Source organism: Ceratina calcarata, unplaced genomic scaffold (assembly GCF_001652005.2).
Source record: "Ceratina calcarata isolate Rehan_Ccalc_2016 unplaced genomic scaffold, ASM165200v1 scaffold48.2, whole genome shotgun sequence".
Taxonomy (NCBI): Eukaryota; Metazoa; Arthropoda; class Insecta; order Hymenoptera; family Apidae; genus Ceratina; species Ceratina calcarata.
In genome coordinates this window covers 2002619-2020218 of record NW_017172225.1, presented here as the reverse complement: position 1 = coordinate 2020218, position 17600 = coordinate 2002619, and the positions used below count along the sequence as shown (strand labels likewise).

Below are 17600 nucleotides of genomic sequence, written 5' to 3'. Positions count from 1 at the left end.
CCGAAAGATGAACCGTGTCCGAATTGTAAATAAATTTTTTCTTATTAAATAGAAGCGATGATCATTCACTAGAGTGTATACTTATTATTATTACTATTATTATTATTATCGTTTGCAAGATCGTGCATTTGTATTTCACGCGCAAGCTGAGAAGCTTGCGTATCGTGGATACACGCTCAATCCGAAAATTCTCGGTCGTGAGAAAGTATCCTTAGTCATATTCTTATTAAAAGACGAACGATACAGTTTACAAATGCGTTTTAATGTAAGATAATTTTCGCTGTGGCATCGATATTATTTCCGCGCAAACAATTTCGGTCTTTCGTACACTCGAATTACGAGTGCAATGATCATGTTTTGTGATTTACTTACGTGCGACTTTTATCGATCAAATATATTTAGTTTTCTGATTTTTACGTTACGAAAATGTATACATCTCTTGTTTTCTCTCATGACTGATGATTTTCGGGGTTTGAGCAGAGCTTGCCTATTTCCAGGCGGCGTTCAAAAGTTATTCTCAATAAAGAGAGAAGCAAAAGAATGACTAAGACAACAATTTTTATCATTTCAAGCCCCGTCCGACTTTTCCCATCTGATTTATCTTATCGAAAACGTTTAATTGCAAAATAAGAAGAGGGTAAGATTCTATCATTCGAAATTGAAATACACGCTTGCGCGTTGCTTCGATGTCAAGGTCAAATGGGTATTGTAAGTATTATTCCGAGTTAGCTTACCTATACACACTAGTTAGCAACTGCCGTCGCAAGTGTAATTGCAAACGTCCGCTTGACATGTCGAGACATTCTACTGTAATATCACTTATTTGTGATTCGACGAATATATTATACTGAACTAGTTTCATGAAGATACTTTTGAAGTAACCAGTTACTTATCATTAATCAAGTAAGTGTACTCCACGTCCGTACTCTTACGTCCCGAACATTGATTAGATATTTTATTTCGATCAATCTCCTTCGAACAGTCACGATAATTCAATCGTACGAATTCTATTTATGAATCTACCTCTGTTTGCCTCAGAAATGAGTCATATAAGGAGTTTACGTACCATGTACTGTCTAAATGCCTGCAGTTTACAAGCCTTTAAACGATCCATTGTAATTAAGAATGGATACAGAGATATTCATCACACGTAAGTAAAATCAGTAACAAGAGCGTATGAATATTAGTGCTAATCAAGCAAAACGCTGTAGATGCAAAGTGCTGGTGGTCGGAGGTGGTACCGGTGGTTGTAGCATGGCTGCGAAACTCGCGAACAAGTTTAAAGATCCAAAGCAAGTTGTGATAGTAGAACCAAGCGAAGTAAGTATCCCGTTTCCGTCATTATTTCTCATTTATTTGATCGTGCTAATCAGGATAATATTTGTTAGGTGCATTATTATCAACCAATGTTTACTTTGATCGGTGGTGGAATAAGATCTTTTGACGATTCGAAGAGATCGATGAAAGATACCTTACCGAGGAACGCCACGTGGTTTCAAGAGAGTGTAACAAGTTTCGAACCAGCACAGAACCAAGTTGCTATGAGCAATGGGGACACCGTTCAATACGAAATCATGATCGTCGCAATGGGATTGCAGTTGTTTTGGGAAAAAGTGAGGTCGGACAAAATATATTCTCCTCTCCACGTTTCAAAGAGAAATCAAATTTGTTTCACATCGCACAGATACCAGGTTTAACAGAGAGCCTCAAAGATAGTACATCCCAAGTTTGTTCTATCTATGGGCCCGACACTGTCGCAAATGTATTCCCGAAAATTGCAAGAACCAAGGAAGGCACTGCGATCTTTACTTTCCCTAACAGCCCCGTCAAATGCCCTGGTGCTCCGCAGAAGATCGCGTACATTGCCGAGGAATATTTTCGTAAAGTAAATCTAATCGTATTACGATTCTATTCATCTGTTCATCGCATTAATAATCGTTTTGTTCAAAGCAAAAGGTACGCGATAATGTAAAAGTCAAGTACAATACGGCTCTGCCCGTAATATTCGGCGTTAAAAAGTATGCCGACGCTCTTTGGGAGGTGTGCAAGCGAAGGAATATTACTGTGAACGTTCAGACAAATCTGGTAAAGATAGACCCAACTAAAGGAGAAGCTGTATTCGAGAAATTGGGTGACTCCAAAGAGACGTTCGTCGAGAAGGTACTTATTGCTATTAAGCAGTGATGTTCGTATTATCACTTCCAACGTTTTGTGTTTAGTATTCATTGCTTCACGTGTGCCCGCCAATGGGACCACCCGACGTTTTGAAGAAACATCCTTCTTTAACGAATGAAGCAGGATTTCTGTCTGTCGATCCTAAAACATTGCGACACACGAAATACTCGAATGTCTACGGAATCGGAGACTGTACCAGTAGTCCGAATTCTAAAACGATGGCAGCGATAGGTATAGCAAAATTTGGGAACAGAACTAAAGTCTCATTTAAGTTAATAATATAAAAAATTGTCTGTATAGCGGCTCAGGGGAAAGTGTTGTATAAAAATATAATCGATGAATTGGCTGGTAAGCCAATGGTCATGGCTTATAACGGTTATTCGTCTTGTCCCTTGGTCACTGGTTATAGAACATGCATCTTGGCTGAATTCGATTATAATTTGCAACCGATGGAGACGTTCCCAGTGAACCAGGGACGGGAATACTTTTTCACGTATCTCCTCAAGGTTTACGGATTCCCTTTCGTCTACTGGACCCTAATGACTCGGTAAATTCGCCGTGATCATGTTTGACTGATATAAAGGACAAGCATAATAATACTGTTTTAATTACAGTGGGAAGTGGGATGGACCTGAGTTTCTACGGAAATACTCGAATTTAATAAAGAAGGAGGAGACCGTCCGAATTTAATATAAATATGTTAGCTGTACAAAATAAATTTTATATGTAGACAGCTGTTGATCGATATAATAAAATTTGATTACATTTTCTATCATGACTAATTTTATGAAACGATTTCGAATGAACGAAGCAAAATATCTAGCAAATTGTAGTGCGCATCAGTGCGCATGGGTTAAAAATTCCACGATGCCATCACTGCGGTAAAGTGGACATTGACACGTCAGGTTTGACGTTAACATGGATGGTCAGTTATTGGTAGGTTTTTCAGCGTGAGTGTTACGTTTCTTCATTTAGATCGTATATAGCAAAGTGCACCTTTTTAATGATATGTTGTCGATGTAAGTATCGTCTCGTGCAATTGTAATCATGAATCGTGGTGGATCATCGAAAGTTGTGCAACATAACCATTCTACAATGCCTCAGGGTGACCAGGATCGTGATTTTTGGCAGCGCGTATGATTTATTACTGATTTTAAGTTTGCTTTCCATATCTGTTCCCATTTACAGTCCCTCAGAGAAATAATACTTAAATGAAAGTACTTCTAACTTGTTTCAAATTGTGTAACATGCTTGTGGTTGTTAAGAAAGGCTTAAACTAGAGCGTTACATGGGTGCATACATGGGATAAATATTGTGTCTTGTGTTTTAATGTAATATATATTTGTATATCGCATCCTTAGGAACCGACGTTATATACTGTGAAAGGTATGGCCATCCTGGATAACGATGGCAACAGGATATTGGCCAAGTACTATGACAAAAATTTGTTTCCCACTCCGAAGGACCAGAAAATGTTTGAGAAGAATCTGTTTAGCAAAACTCACAGAGCCAATGCCGAGATTATTATGCTAGATGGTTTAACGTGCATTTACAAGAGCAATGTAGATTTATTCTTTTACGTTATGGGACTCTCCCACGAAAACGAGGTATGTAATTCAATAGCCATGTTACATATCGTTTATGTCAATTAACATTCTTATGTTTTCCATTCTATTTCATAGCTGATTCTAATGAGCGTGTTAAACTGTTTGTACGATTCGGTGAGTCAGATTTTGAGAAAGAATGTTGAGAAGAGAGCCGTTTTAGATAGCCTGGACATAGTCATGCTGGCAATGGATGAGATATGCGATGGAGGGTAAATAGAAAATTGTTTAAATGATCCTTGATTGAAAGACGTGTTACGTTAAAGGAGTGTCACGTTTTAGAATCATTCTCGATGCTGACGCTTCGAGCGTTGTTCAAAGGGTAGCATTAAGGACGGATGATATCCCTCTCGGAGAACAGACAGTCGCACAGGTAATAAGTACTACTAAATACATCTAATTGACTTAATGGCATAGCGAAGCCTATGTCCATTTACCATATAGATACATTTTCGATTTTTTTATTTTGTGTTCATGCATCATTCTACATTCCTCGCACAGTCTCTGATTGTAAGTTTTTGTGATTTTAGAAGCCAGAATTATTCAACAAATTTCCATTCGATTTACATTTAAATCGATAAATCATATCTTTCTGTTCTAGGTGCTACAGTCCGCAAAAGAGCAACTGAAGTGGTCTTTATTAAAATAAACTATGTCAGAAGATCTAACGTGTATGTGTATCAAATTAATCTTTTCAAATATAAAAGTATTATACATTCCTTACTTAGTACTTTTCATTGATATTTAATAATTGTTCTGCCACTGTTCATTTGACTTCCGAATACATTTTCTTTCTTCAGTCTAATGACTTTCCCTGTTAATTTTCAACTGACTATAAGGCAAAAGGTTCTACGCAATTTCCTTCTGACTCCACTCGTTGAGAAATATTTGACGATGAACGAAATAATTAATCGATTACTACTGAAGTATACGAGATAGAAGAGCAATTGTATAGGACCTTTTTTATAGCTACAATTTTTATTCGGAGCATTTTACGAAATTCTGAGAAAAAAATTTTAATTCCTTCGAGATTTCATATTGTAGTTGTATGTTGTATTGATTTGTATTGATCTTGTAGAAGTAGTGGTAAAGCCACGGACATTCAATTAAGCCGCCATGTTGGTCAATGATGTGCGCTGTGCCGGTGTCATACTCACATTATCGCATGTTAGCAGGTTAGCACACGGACTGTATGCAATTGTACTCTATCGAAGAGCACATGAAGATTTTTATTGTAACATTTAAAATTATTGCATAATAATGGGTAACGCAAACGAAAAACCGAGCCACGTTAGTGCAGAATCGAAGGAAGCAGGAAAATCTGATAATAAACCTTTGAAACCCTGCTGTGCTTGCCCCGAGACGAAGAAGATAAGAGACGATTGGTAAATATGTATTTAAAACTATTTATTATACGATGTCTTCATCCGAATTCGATTTAAAATAAATGACGAGTAGGAAAATTAATTCTGTGATTGAGCTTAAATTAAATCTAACGTAATTTAAATCGGTTTACGTAGCCTTTAACCTTAACCTAATGTAATCGTTTTACTCAAATTGTTTTATGATGAAATATTTATTGTTTTCAGTATCATTACCAAAGGCGAAGCAGATTGCCAACATTTAATAGAAGCGCATAAAGCTTGTATGCGGACGTTAGGATTTAACATATAATACGTATACCACGTTAACACAAATTCTCAGGTTATAGAAATTTACTTTGTGCATAAATGATTTAGCATTGATGAAAACGATGCAAGCATACTTAATATTTAATTTATTATGAAATAAATTATTCTTTTTGTAATCAGCTGAGTGTTTATTTGAAAATAAAATTAGGTACCCCACCCGGGCATGATCGAAAGAGAAACACGATTTCTCGCACCTTTGAATGGCATATAAAACAATTACACATGAGATTGGGAATTCTAACAAAGCATATATTTTAATTTGACATATGTGAACTGAGTAATATGAATAATGCAAAGTCCCTTGTTCATTTCATTTTCTTTTTACATTTCGTAACAATTCCATTGCACGACGAAATTCGAAATATAAATCAACGATCACAATTGTAATATCTTTACTTCAGTCGTGATTATTTATTGCATCTGGTGCTACTGAGCAGAAAGACAAATCTTCGTCCGAATCGGTATGTTATTAGCTTTAGTACCGCATAAGATTCACCGCGTTACTAAACCTAATAAGTATCTGTTCATCGAAACAGTACGTTGGATTTTCCTTGAATGATCATCATTGCCTTTTAAATCGTACTGAACGGATCTCGTGCAACGAGTACAATTGATAAGGTACAACAGATGCGATAACGTTAATGGCAACAATGACGATAATACCGATGGTACATTTAATGATAAAACGAACGTAACAATTTCCAGCATGCGCTATAAAATATAAACAAGTTAACATGGACTGTGGTATTTCGTCTTTGGTTTCTCCGTCACAACATCGCCTTCGAAACTTACGGTTTAAAGGTATAGGTAGCCTTAAATTAACTTGGATAATTAAATAGAATAATATTTATAAGTAGTATGAAAGTATAGTTGTACTTTATGTATGAGTGAGTGAGGTGTTGTTTAATATAACGAAGAATTCGTGTGCAATATACTATTTGTGTATACGTATAGTATAGATAAATGTATATTAATATATGGAAATATGTCTGGTTTCTTTGAATTATTCTTGTAGACACCCCAAAAACTGTGTAAAAGCAACGATAATAAAAATATCGTTCGATCATGTTCCATCGACGGTGTATAAAATTTATTATCGCGATTATTTGGTAAATTTTTCGTATTCACTAAAAATTGACAACATTTTGACAACAACGTTCGTTAAAAATGTAAGGTACGAGATAAAAGAGAGAAAGGGCGAGACGGATGTACATATTATAGAAGTTAGAACGCGGTACAAGTTAGTTAAAACTCGTTTGGTTAACGTGTTTCGTTCGTGGTGGAGTGTCTCCAAAAATATTATTTCAAGTCGGTGTGATTCAGCATTCTTCATTCTTTAAATCGATAACAGCATCACAGCTACGAAAGAGTTTCGTCTTTTCCATTTCAAAGCTCTGCCACGTGGCTTTTCCCGCGCATGCAACCGATCGGCGTGTAGGACGATTGGTCGACTAAAAAATTAGCTCAGCCTGTTCGGTGCAACGAAAGATTGAGCAGAACACGGTGTGAACAAGAAACGGCGGTCGCATTTATCCTATTCGTTAAATATCACACGGTAACTTTCCTTTTTTCCCAAGTCCGCACCTTAATTATTCCCGGAGCTGATTTCTGGATCAAAGAATAAGTTAAATCGATACGCGCGACATATAGACACTTGTTTTTTATTTTCAGAAACGACGACTTGCCGTCGTTCTTTCTCCTCGTCCCGTGAATCGCGACGAAGGCTTATAGACAAATACGTGATTCGAGTAACCGCGGTCGGACATCGGCCGCGGTTAAAAAATGCAAGATTAAAACAAAAATTTAAATAACACTTCTGCAACTACTATACAGTGGAGCAAAGTCTCCTAACGATAAAACCTAGAACATTGCGGTCATGTAACTTGAAGGATACTGGAGAAAATTGGTATGAGGCAGTCTATCGTCTTCCCAAAAGTTTTTACTTTTCTCAGGGCCAGTAAATCTCACCTATCTTGCGGTACGCGGATCAAACGTAACACTTTGCTTTCCTGGAAGAGATCGAGAATACTGTAAGTGGAAAGCGTGCGACGAAGTGATGGACACTTACATGATACTCCATCTCGGTCTCCATGATACCGGTAATGGCGACTACTTGATATTGTCTCGCCTTCATTGCTGCGATCGACTTGCGTACCAAACGCATGGCACCGAGTGCGCTACTTGTACTATTAAACTGTGCCATTTGTGCCGGACTGTGGCTTGGATCAAGCACTAACATCGTTATCGAACCATCCCTCAATTGTTCTACTCCTATTATCGTTCTACTGTGACCTGCGTACACGATTAACAACGTATACCGTATAGCCTGTTCCGTTCTCATACTCATCGTATCAAACGATTTACCTTGATGCTGCAAGTAGAGAGGTGGCTTGAAATCATCGCACCGCTGGAAATATTGTAAAACCCAATTAAACATTTCCGGATGTCCGCCGTCGGAATTGGTTGGTGTATAAAAATCTACCAGCTGGCACCTGAGTAAAAAAAAAACATCGTGTCATGTACGATATCGAAGAATCGAAGCTCGGGAGGACGTACTTTATTCTCAAACTAGACAACAGTATGTCCACTTCCGTGGCACCGATCCATTTCCTAGTGTTCACCAATTTCCCTCCTAACTGTTCCGCTCCCTGAGTGTCGAAGCCCTGGGCCCAGGCGCACTCAATCATTTTCTGAAGCCGCGAGATCGACGGTATAGAACTTCGCAGCGGATTCTTCGTCGAGCTACCGCCGCCCAGGCCGGAGTTCCACGCTTTATAAAATAACTCATTGTACCCTGTATGTTGGAGCAGCGACGAGATCAACATTTGCAAATTCCTGTAGCCGCATCCCCATCCTTTGTCGCCGTACGTCGTCGCGTAGTGATCCACGGTCGAACACATCCAGGTGCTCAACACGTTGCTACACGCTTGACTGACGGCCCGTATCTTGGGAAGCAATCCTAAACGAGAACAAGAGAAGAAACAAGTTGACGAATGCAAAACATCCCGAAGAAAGTTGATGCGATTACCGCGTGTACAAGAGCTGCCGTCGTCGATTCCGCTGCTCTCGGCTACTCTAAGCTCTGTTTGCCTCTCGTAATAATCGGCGATCGTCATCTCCCCCGAATACACAGCCCGCTGCATATTGGTGACGCTCTGCTCTCGAAAATTTCCCTGATTGTCCATCCCGTATTGCGCCCTGAGCATCTCGAACTCCCGTTGCTCGCGCAGTTTCCTCAGCTCCTTCTCGAGCCTCTCCATGTCCTTTGCCAACATTCTGTCGGTGGACAAGTCCGGAGTTATGGGAGACGGGGTGCACTTTTTGCTAAAGTGTTCCTCGATGTGCGCCGTTAAGTCGTCGTTGTTTTTGAACGAAGTGGTGAAGCATACAGGACACGCCGGTGTATCGCCGCCGCTGATCGTTTCCTGCGCCGACTGGCAAGCCGCGCCGTTCGCGGGACTGCATTGGGATGAGACATGAAATGTATTCCTTGCAGACGATCTACATCGCGTGTCTCAGTAACGTTCATCATACCTGAGAATATCTTTGTGCTCGATGTTTACGTGCAAAACGAGGTCAGAAGAATTTGGAAAAGACGTGACGCACAAAGGGCAGTTAAAGACGCCGTCACGGGACGGCGGAGATTCAGGCGGAAAGGACGGCGACGTGAGATCAAAGTGTTGCCTGTTGATATGCTCCTCTAGCCTCAAAGGGCTGTCGGAACTGTACGGGCACATCGGACACTCTTGAACTGGAAGTTTCGGCGTGGCGTGAGATCGTAGCTGCAAATTTAGGCCCGAACGCAGCGGCGATCCATGACCAGCTGCACCCTCGATAACTGCGATCAATTCATCATTCACATATTTCGTTCTCATCGCGAGAAAATAAGATCACGATCCTTACCGTTGTTTACGTTACCGATGTTATTATTGTTATTATTATTATTCACATTAGAACTAGCGATCTGTGGTTCTGGTTTAGGAATCTCTTGATTCACTGGCTTAGCACGAGGGCTGAACGAACTGCTCCATCCGTTCTGAAGAAGTGGAGGACTCGGGGACATGGTCGGAGAAGGACATGGACCGCGGCATTCATCGTGCCTTCTATCGTCCACCAACGAGTCGTCGTCGATGAATGCCATCATATCATTCTCCGGTGTACTGCAATCATAACAGACAATCGTTGTAAACGATGAAATCACTACACTTAAAGAAAATAAATGAGGTATTTATTACTAAGAGTACGACTTATTTCCCAGTTTCCTTCTTTTCTTTATCATCGTTCGCAGGATCAACTTTACGGAACTATTATAATATAAATCGAACGATCAACACCGGCACCGGTGTTCCTATTTCAGGTATACACAAACTTTCTAAAGGATCAGCGACATCTAAGGCCCATTTTTGCGGCGAGCAATTGAACGATTCGAACGGTTCGAACGGTTCACTGCCTGCCGGATCAACGTTCTACACGTAAATAAACGTACCTCGGCGTTAAGTAATCGAGATGGGCACTGTTGACGTGAGTCAACATCTCCGTCGGTGAGATCTCTCCCAAATCGCAGAACGGACAGTTCGCGGCCCCCTGCAGATGATAGAACACCATGTGCGATCTCATCTCCTCGTCGTTGAACCCCTCCAGCCCGCAGATCTCGCAGGTATAATTCATTTCCGGTGGTTTACTCGCCGCCATTTTTATTACATGCGACCCACGCTCTTCTGCAATAAAAATACAACGTTCGGTCGCACGTCCTCGCACCCTTTCAGGATTTTTAGGAGCCGAACCGGTCGGAGTTCGTTTAGGAAAATTTGATCGAACCGCGAGAGATTCGAATTTCACCCGAGCAAAGGGTAGGTTCATCTTCTCAATGAACGGAGTGTCATATGACAGGAACTGAAAGTGAGTTGCACCGGTGTATCAAAAATGCACCGTCGTGTATATTCCGGATGAATCGATAATTGAATTCAGGGTCGCGTTAGTCGCGTACAAGTGTCCGCACCGTTGTTACCCCTTAGCTTTCCCAAAATGCAACTGCACAACCGTGATTACCCGCGCAACGATGTCCTTAAGGAGAATTTACTTTCACAGCACTCGACTTGCTCGTTTATTCGCGACGAGAGAACGCGTACAACCCCTGTTCATACGACAGAGGACATAGTAGAGGAATAATTCGCACCTTGAATGCGATTCACTCCTGCGATACCTCAGAGGAACATCTGCGATGCAACGATCTTCACTGATGAGAGGCGATTATCGCGATTCGCGGGATGCATCGGTCACCAGCCGTGTTATCGGACTTGCCCGCGTGTAGCAGCGTGTCGATCAAACGCGTATCCGCGACGTGGATCCCATAATCGCGTCCCGAAGGAGACCGTGGAGAGAGGACGAGAGAGGGTTCGATCGACGGAGCCTGTGACACGACGATGGCGACGTCGACGACGGAACGTCAAAGGGTTGACGAACAACGGACAATAATAATAATTGGCGACTTTCCTGAACCGATCAGGGGAGGTCGCACGGTGTGCGCCCGTGTCGAACGAGGAAACTAGGCCAACCGAGTGGACACGCGTAGGAAACGAGAACACCAGTTAGGTCGCTGGGTTGGGTTGACCCATTTAACGTCGCGGTTAAACGCCGCGTGCACTATCGCGATACTGACACCCGTCGCATCGGAAACTCAGCGGATCTTAATTGGATTCGTTGGTTCGCGACGGCTACCCCTGCACGGATATCGCGACCGACCCCTTTGCTGTCGCGAAACAGGTGCACGCACAGGCGTCCGTGCAGGCCGCAAATGCCTAACACGGCGCCTCGTTTTACTTCATACAACCGCGGCGATCCATCCCGACATTAGCACGGAAAAGTTTTCACCCCTACTGGCGAGAGTCGACCCTCCGCTAGTTACCCCTTCGGACGGATCCGCGTACGCAGACCTTGACGAAGGCGCCACCAACACCCTTGACACACGCCGTCGGTAACGGGGTAGCTACCCCGAATACAGAAATCGCGGATTTGTCACGAATCACAGATTCCACCGTTGCTGTTCGAAGGGGATTCCTCTGTAAAAGGCTTCGATGAATTTTTTGTGAACTGTACTTATTGCCGGTTCGTCGCATTCGCATTTCACTGATCATATTCCTATTGTCTGCCACGAGATTTTCCATAATAACAAGCCGGCGAAAGGTTCGACGCGTCGCATTATCCAAATTACAATTGGCTGCGACTATGTTCAGGTTCAGAGAGCAAGCAAACGTTGTTTATGTCAACCTATCGTTCGATTTGCATATAAAAGAAAATAGGGAAAAATAGTGAGCGAGAGAGAATCGGCGATTCTAATTGCGTTCGGCGCGTTCCTGCGAACAAGTCTATTTTGCGAGCGGATTTCTCACGACGCGAGAAGCTGGTTACTTCGCCGGTCCTCAATTTCTATCGCCGCGGACGCTAGGTTCATTGACATGCAGCCGACGATTGACGGAGGATGCAATGTTCACAGAACTATTCGGTCGTTCTGTCCCTCCTCTTTCCTTTCGCTCGAGCGTGAGTCAAATACGTGAAACGCGCATGCACGGAAAATAAATCGCCGGCGAATTTATTTTACCGCGTTGGACACCTTCCCGAGTCTCTTCAGCGGTTCCACATTATCTCCCATCGGTTTAGAAAAATTAGAATTGTAAATATAGAAAGAAACACGGTTGTAAATCGATTAGACTAAGTTGGAACGCGCTTAAAACTAGTCGGCCGTATAGGAAATCAGAATAAACAGCGTACAATTAAACGACGCTCTCTCTCCGCTGGACGATTAATAACCATTGCGACTACTTTTAAGTGAGTTAAACACGACCGAGCGAAGTCCACGTTGCGAAAACGTTTTTCCGGCATCGACGGCGAACGCGGAAAAAACGATAGAACCAGAAAAGCATCAATTATCCAAGGCACGAGGACTTAATCGTTATAAATTAATCGCGCGATTGGCTCAAGGTGCCAATTGCGCCTTGTTACGGCGAAAACAGTTCTCTTAAACTACAGCTATCATACTCGTAAGTGAAAATCTCAGCTATTATCGAGACTCTTCAACAGGACTCTCCGTACTCGATAATAAAATTCAGTCCCTTACGCGTTTGTACCAAATCATCGTCGTTAATAATCGCTTCGCCGTGGTCGGTGCATCTTAAAAATATTTAATATCCATTGAAACGAGAAAAGGGGAATTTTATACCGTTTCCCTTCGGAGGGGGGGAAACGTCTTTGTTAATGTCAAAGATGCTGGTCACGAACATAATGCCGTCCGACCACTAATTTTGCAAATTAGTCGCCGCGTTACATTAATAATGGTCCTCACAGTGTACAAAGTGACGACGCGCTGCGCGAACCGGTACAACCAGGAAACTGGTTTCGTCCGTGGCCTATCGAATTTTCCATTTTCTCTTAGGCCGGTAATTACATGAATTGTATTATGATTACCGGCGATAAAATTGTTATCTTGAATAACGGTTGCGTGCGCGCATCTACCGATGAAATAACAAGCTTCATCTAAGGCGAGGTACCAGCGGAATGAAAGCGGTGGAACGTAAGACAGAGAGGGAACAATCCATCCGCAGCCTACGTGCGGATTGAGACAGATTTATCGGCAGAATAAATTAATAAATTATTCGAGTCGATTCGCTTCACGAGGGGTTCCGGCGTCAGCCGTCATTTTATAGATTACAAAAATTTCGATACGCACGGCTAATTCGATTCACGTCTCAATCGCTATCAGAGGAAGTACAAACACGGGTTATCGGTTTACCCGGCTCCTTCGAATTTATGAGGTTCTATGAGAAACCGTTCGGTCAATCTTGTCCGGGGGAAGATAAGAGAGTTGGCCGGTGACTAACGCGTCTCTGGAAAGTTTTCGTCTATTTTTCTCAAAATGTAAGATGCACGCTGCTCGCACGGAAAGGCTGGATAATTGAATTATGGGCGAAATTCCTTGGCGAGGATAAGGGACGGTCGGGGAGGGAGCGGAGGGAGAAAGATACGTACCGAGAAGCGTGTAGGTACAGCTCGGAGACGTCACAATAGCACTTGCACTGCGTGACAACGCGCCACGCGTCTTTTCCCTCCTCCCACACGTGCTCTCCGTCCTTTCTTCTGCCCTCTCGCTTGCTTCTGTCCGTCCTCCTCTCGACCACGTTGGGTCCGAGTAAAAAGCTTGAACCGGAGGCCCGAGGCCGCAAAGTGTGCGACGAAAAGCTCTCGACTCCAGTCGCTCGCGGGCTGCGCTCCAGTGCGCTTCGCCGACATGCCTTTAGCTCTGTCACGTTCTTTCGCGATCGTCTCCGTGCGTTAACGATGCGTCGGTGGTAAACAGTGAGACATGGATCGAACGAAACCGACGATGCTCTTGATCGCGTCGTTGATCGCTGCTCTGGCGGTCCTCGTTGCTACCGATCCCTTCCTCGACGCCACGCAAGGTAACTTTTTTTAAACATCTTCTTTTTTATGAAAATAATTAAAAAATATCAGTGACGTCATACGTTTAGTAATGAAAATCGCTTACACATTCGTGGATCTGTTAATTGATATGTGACAAAGTTCTTTAATCCCCGGATTCGGTAAGAGGCAAAGTTATCTATCGACGCTCGAGTACGTACTTAGCCGCGGGAACTCGATAAGGAGAAGCCCCGTCCCGTTTCTCGAGTGTGACGATACGACGACGATGCGTCTCGAAGAAGGGAGAGCATTAAGATCACAGAGCGCGCGAATCGAACAGGAAGAGGCTAAAAAGAGAGTGGAAAAAGAAGGAGCGGAGGAGTAAACGCTGACAAAAGCGGCGCGAGAATTAATACGGAAAAGAGAGACAGAGGGAAGAGGCGCACATGTGGCCGGGACGTTGTTGACGGTGACAAAGACCCGTGAGATATGCGCGGGTATTTTAGCGCGGCGAAACCGATTAATAGATTTTTAAAATAATCCACGATTCATCTCTTCAACTCCTCGTTTCTACCGAAGTCTCAGTCTGCGTTTCCAACAAAACAACCATAGCATCTTCGCATAATTAATATTATTCGCGATCACGTTTGCCATTTTCGAAATCGCTCTTTACACCCTGAGAATGCGCGACGCACGTGCGTGAACGAGGTGTCGCTAACGGTCCTTCGCCTCTGCCTTTCTTCAGCTTCCTGCGCGCAATAAGAGAAAAGGGTAGCGCTGGCACAGAAAGAAAACGAGACATCGGCAGCTCTTCTCATATATTCGCGGAACGAAATCGGCGGTGATAACGCGCCGTCGCGTTTTCTCTCACCTTTCCACTGTTCCGTTCGCTGACTTATTGCTTCGCACGCGACCGGGTCCGCGACTTTTGTTCCCCGGGACCACCGGCGTGGCCCCGAAGGAAGGGAGTCGGCATTTTTAAACAGCAATTGCTCTTATGCAGATTATCTTTCGAACATTGCTCTTGTAAACCAAAGTGGTTGGGAAACGTTGTACATGCAAGGGTACGAATAATACCGGGTTAATTGATACCTCATAAATCGTGCCATTTTTTTTGCCCCTGCCCCACAGGCGTCGAGGGTTTTTACACGCACGGTGCAATAACGAGTGCACGCTAAGAACCAGCCTCGATATTTATGTCGCGCAACGCTAACGCGCTAGACAAGCTCCGAGTTTATCGTCGATCGGAAGCTGTCGTTTCGGTAGAACGGCTGTTTATTCTGATACGACGATTTAAAGCGCGCCGAGTACGGATCAATTATTCTTAGAACCCGTTCGTTCACGACGAAATACTAAATCAATGAAAGATATAATTGATTTTGGATCTCTGATCCACGCCGCGAATCGCTCATCTCCGACGACCGTGTGCGGAACTAGGCTGGCTCCTTCGATAAATCATGAATCATAAAAGGTTCGTTTGGTTCGACTACCCTTCTGGTAGTCGCAATGAGGCATCGTTAAGGTAATTTCAGTCCGGCATCGGTTAAGGACCGTGAAATATAATGTCTGTAGCCTCTGGCCTCTGCTCGTTGTAATACGCGAGAGACCGACGCGAGTCCGACGCGTAAATCCTTTCTATTCAACGCAATGCAATTGCAATTTCGCCTGTCTATCAGTTGGAAATTGGAACGCGACGTTGCGCAACCGATTTGTATCGACACTTTGAGCATATCCAATCCGCACTGCATCAATCGGTCTGACGAAAATGTTTCGTTCGATGTGGGACGACATTTGGAAGTGAGAAAGCGGATTTGAGTGTCGGAACGGTACACGCAATTAGAGGGAGCTCGGGGCTTCCCGGAGGATTCATCCTGTCCCGAGGATCCCCGGGGAACGATCGCGGACCGGTTGTCGCGGAACGCGTTGCCAAAAAAGAAAGGAGCGATGGGGTTAAAGGAGAACGCGACTTCCAATCGGCAGCGTGTAGGAGCATATACTACTCTGCATCTCTCGATACATGTTCGTGGCGTGTCGAGAGAGTGGAGAGATAAATAAACACATAAAACCCCCGTGACAGCTTCACGCCGGATAAAAACACGTCGAGAGACACGTATCTCCCCTTGCTCTCTTTCTCTCTCTCGCTCTCGTACTCCCGCGCACTTTTTATTCCTATTATTTCTTGGCCGATCGCGAAACGTTACGTCAGTTATGCGAATACTACGGTCTGTCCTTTGCGCGTTCTAAACAGGAAGTCGACGACAAAACGTAAAAAGTCTATTTTAATTCTGACTATCTAAATAGAAACGTTTTACATGAAGATGCTCTTTATTCTACGACCAACGAAAGCAATAAGCGTGATGTAACTAACTGCGTATCAGCGGAAGCAAACGAGTTAATTAGGGCAACAGGTTGAGCAAGAACGAGCAATTGGCGTACAATTCGTATTAGAATTGTAATTAAATGAAAGCCTCGATCGAACTTTCGAGGCATGAGACGCCTTAACGGACTCGCTATGAGCGATGGTTTAAGAAAAATGAAAGAGAAAATGGTAGGACGGAGGGTTAACAAGTGGATGACTGGACAATTGGAAGGATGTGTCAACATCAATTTCTTTCCACGTACTCGCATCGCACATGCACAAGAAAGGGTACGCTCGGGCAGATGCGTCCTCCTCGCGAATGCGTGACATCGACGTCGTTGCACTCGTAAAACTCGCGCGATTCTCCCACGCCCGACCGATAATAATCCTGCCAGCCAGATGGAAGATAAGCCAGGAAGTTGGAAAACTTTCCAAGAATTTGCATCAGGGTACCATCGTGCATCGACTTTCCAACTATTTGAACCCCAACGTGTCGCGTACCGTTCACCGCTTATGGGACCTTCCCAGTGTGACAGCCTAAAATTTAGGTCATTTTCGGAATTTTTTTTTAAGAAAAGTATTCTATGGAATTTTTTTAAACTTTATGGATGTATTTGCCTATAAATGAACTGTGTAAAATAATTTTTTCGTACAAGAATAACTAAAAGAGGCCAAGTTATGCGCTATCTCCCGAGACGCCAAAAAAAAAGTGCGTCCACTGCTGACATCATACAGTTCGCTAGGGTGTGTGAAATTATTTAGGGTAGTTAAGGGGGGTCACAGAGCGGAGGCAAGAGAGAAAGCAGAAAGTAACAAATTATATTCTGCACTGATCGATATCTGTTTAATATCTTCAGATACAAAAAAGAAACTAAAGTCTGTAGATCGCACGAGATCAATGAAATTGCTTAAGGATGTATTGGCTATATAGTTAATCCCAAAAGTTTATGTACCTTAGAAAAACGCATTTCCTACAATTAAAAAGAAATCAGACGTCGGAAGAATAATGCTAATAATAAATAGCTACGTGCTAAAAAGTATAGAAGGAAATATCCAATTAAGTATTGACGCTGACGAAATTTATTTTTCTTTCAAAATTGCGAAAAATGCTTCAAATAAAAGTTGTTTTCCTTCTAATTTCGATATTTAACGAGTTACGTATGATTATTTGGCATTTTATTGATGTTGACGAAATCCGACCATCCCAGCGTCGAAACGGCGAACTTTTGGAAGAAAATTTAATTTTTCCTTAATTACTCCTAAACCGTTGAATCTACGGGAAAATTGTATACAACCTTTCTTGTAGAGGATGACGAGATCTATAATTTCTGTGTAAAAGTTTGTCGCTAGCGTCAATAG

At 42.9% G+C, this 17600-nt stretch overlaps 5 protein-coding genes across 12 annotated transcripts in view; 4 read left to right on the top strand and 1 right to left on the bottom strand.

Moving 5' to 3' along the window:
* Positions 1-707: 707 nt before the first annotated feature.
* On the top strand, positions 708-2904 carry Sqor (Sulfide quinone oxidoreductase). 2 transcript variants are annotated; one of them, XM_018028987.2, is made up of 9 exons: positions 708-903; positions 1039-1150; positions 1212-1320; positions 1389-1613; positions 1685-1885; positions 1951-2160; positions 2220-2406; positions 2476-2722; positions 2790-2904. In XM_018028987.2, the coding sequence occupies exons 2-9, from the start codon at positions 1041-1043 to the stop codon at positions 2863-2865; spliced, it is 1365 nt and encodes a 454-aa protein (XP_017884476.1). In that variant the 5' UTR covers positions 708-903; positions 1039-1040; the 3' UTR covers positions 2866-2904. The 2 variants fall into 2 exon arrangements, with proteins under 2 accessions (XP_017884476.1, XP_017884474.1); XM_018028985.2 differs by having other exon boundaries at positions 983-1150.
* Positions 2905-3023: 119 nt separating this feature from the next.
* zetaCOP (COPI coat complex subunit zeta) lies at positions 3024-4502 on the top strand. 4 transcript variants are annotated; one of them, XM_018029266.2, is made up of 6 exons: positions 3024-3111; positions 3537-3782; positions 3858-3991; positions 4062-4152; positions 4281-4289; positions 4381-4502. In XM_018029266.2, the coding sequence occupies exons 1-6, from the start codon at positions 3094-3096 to the stop codon at positions 4426-4428; spliced, it is 546 nt and encodes a 181-aa protein (XP_017884755.1). In that variant the 5' UTR covers positions 3024-3093; the 3' UTR covers positions 4429-4502. The 4 variants fall into 4 exon arrangements, with proteins under 4 accessions (XP_017884755.1, XP_017884756.1, XP_017884752.1 ...); XM_018029263.2 differs by having other exon boundaries at positions 3047-3309; XM_018029267.2 differs by lacking the exon at positions 4281-4289 and having other exon boundaries at positions 3027-3111.
* Positions 4503-4902: 400 nt separating this feature from the next.
* On the top strand, positions 4903-5589 carry Cox17 (Cytochrome c oxidase copper chaperone COX17). Its single transcript, XM_018029268.2, has 2 exons — positions 4903-5164; positions 5369-5589. Exons 1-2 carry the CDS (start codon positions 5040-5042, stop codon positions 5451-5453), a joined length of 210 nt encoding a protein of 69 aa, XP_017884757.1. The 5' UTR covers positions 4903-5039; the 3' UTR covers positions 5454-5589.
* A 108-nt stretch (positions 5590-5697) lies between these two features.
* On the bottom strand, positions 5698-13738 carry LOC108627789 (zinc finger-containing ubiquitin peptidase 1). 4 transcript variants are annotated; one of them, XM_018029262.2, is made up of 9 exons: positions 13493-13737; positions 9957-10188; positions 9374-9630; positions 9005-9308; positions 8499-8929; positions 8027-8429; positions 7835-7962; positions 7539-7762; positions 5698-7479 (listed from the first exon to the last, which is right to left on the bottom strand). In XM_018029262.2, the coding sequence occupies exons 2-9, from the start codon at positions 10160-10162 to the stop codon at positions 7435-7437; spliced, it is 1998 nt and encodes a 665-aa protein (XP_017884751.1). In that variant the 5' UTR covers positions 10163-10188; positions 13493-13737; the 3' UTR covers positions 5698-7434. The 4 variants fall into 4 exon arrangements, with proteins under 4 accessions (XP_017884751.1, XP_017884749.1, XP_017884750.1 ...); XM_018029260.2 differs by lacking the exon at positions 13493-13737 and adding an exon at positions 10647-11392; XM_018029261.2 differs by having other exon boundaries at positions 8027-8929; positions 13493-13738.
* Positions 13663-17600, top strand: part of Reck (reversion-inducing-cysteine-rich protein with kazal motifs) — an 11361-nt gene continuing 7423 nt past the window's right edge. Inside the window, exon 1 of the mRNA XM_018029258.2 lies at positions 13663-13923. Within this exon, the coding sequence (XP_017884747.1) occupies positions 13827-13923 (97 nt within the window). The 5' untranslated portion in view covers positions 13663-13826. The remainder of the gene's footprint in view (positions 13924-17600) is intronic.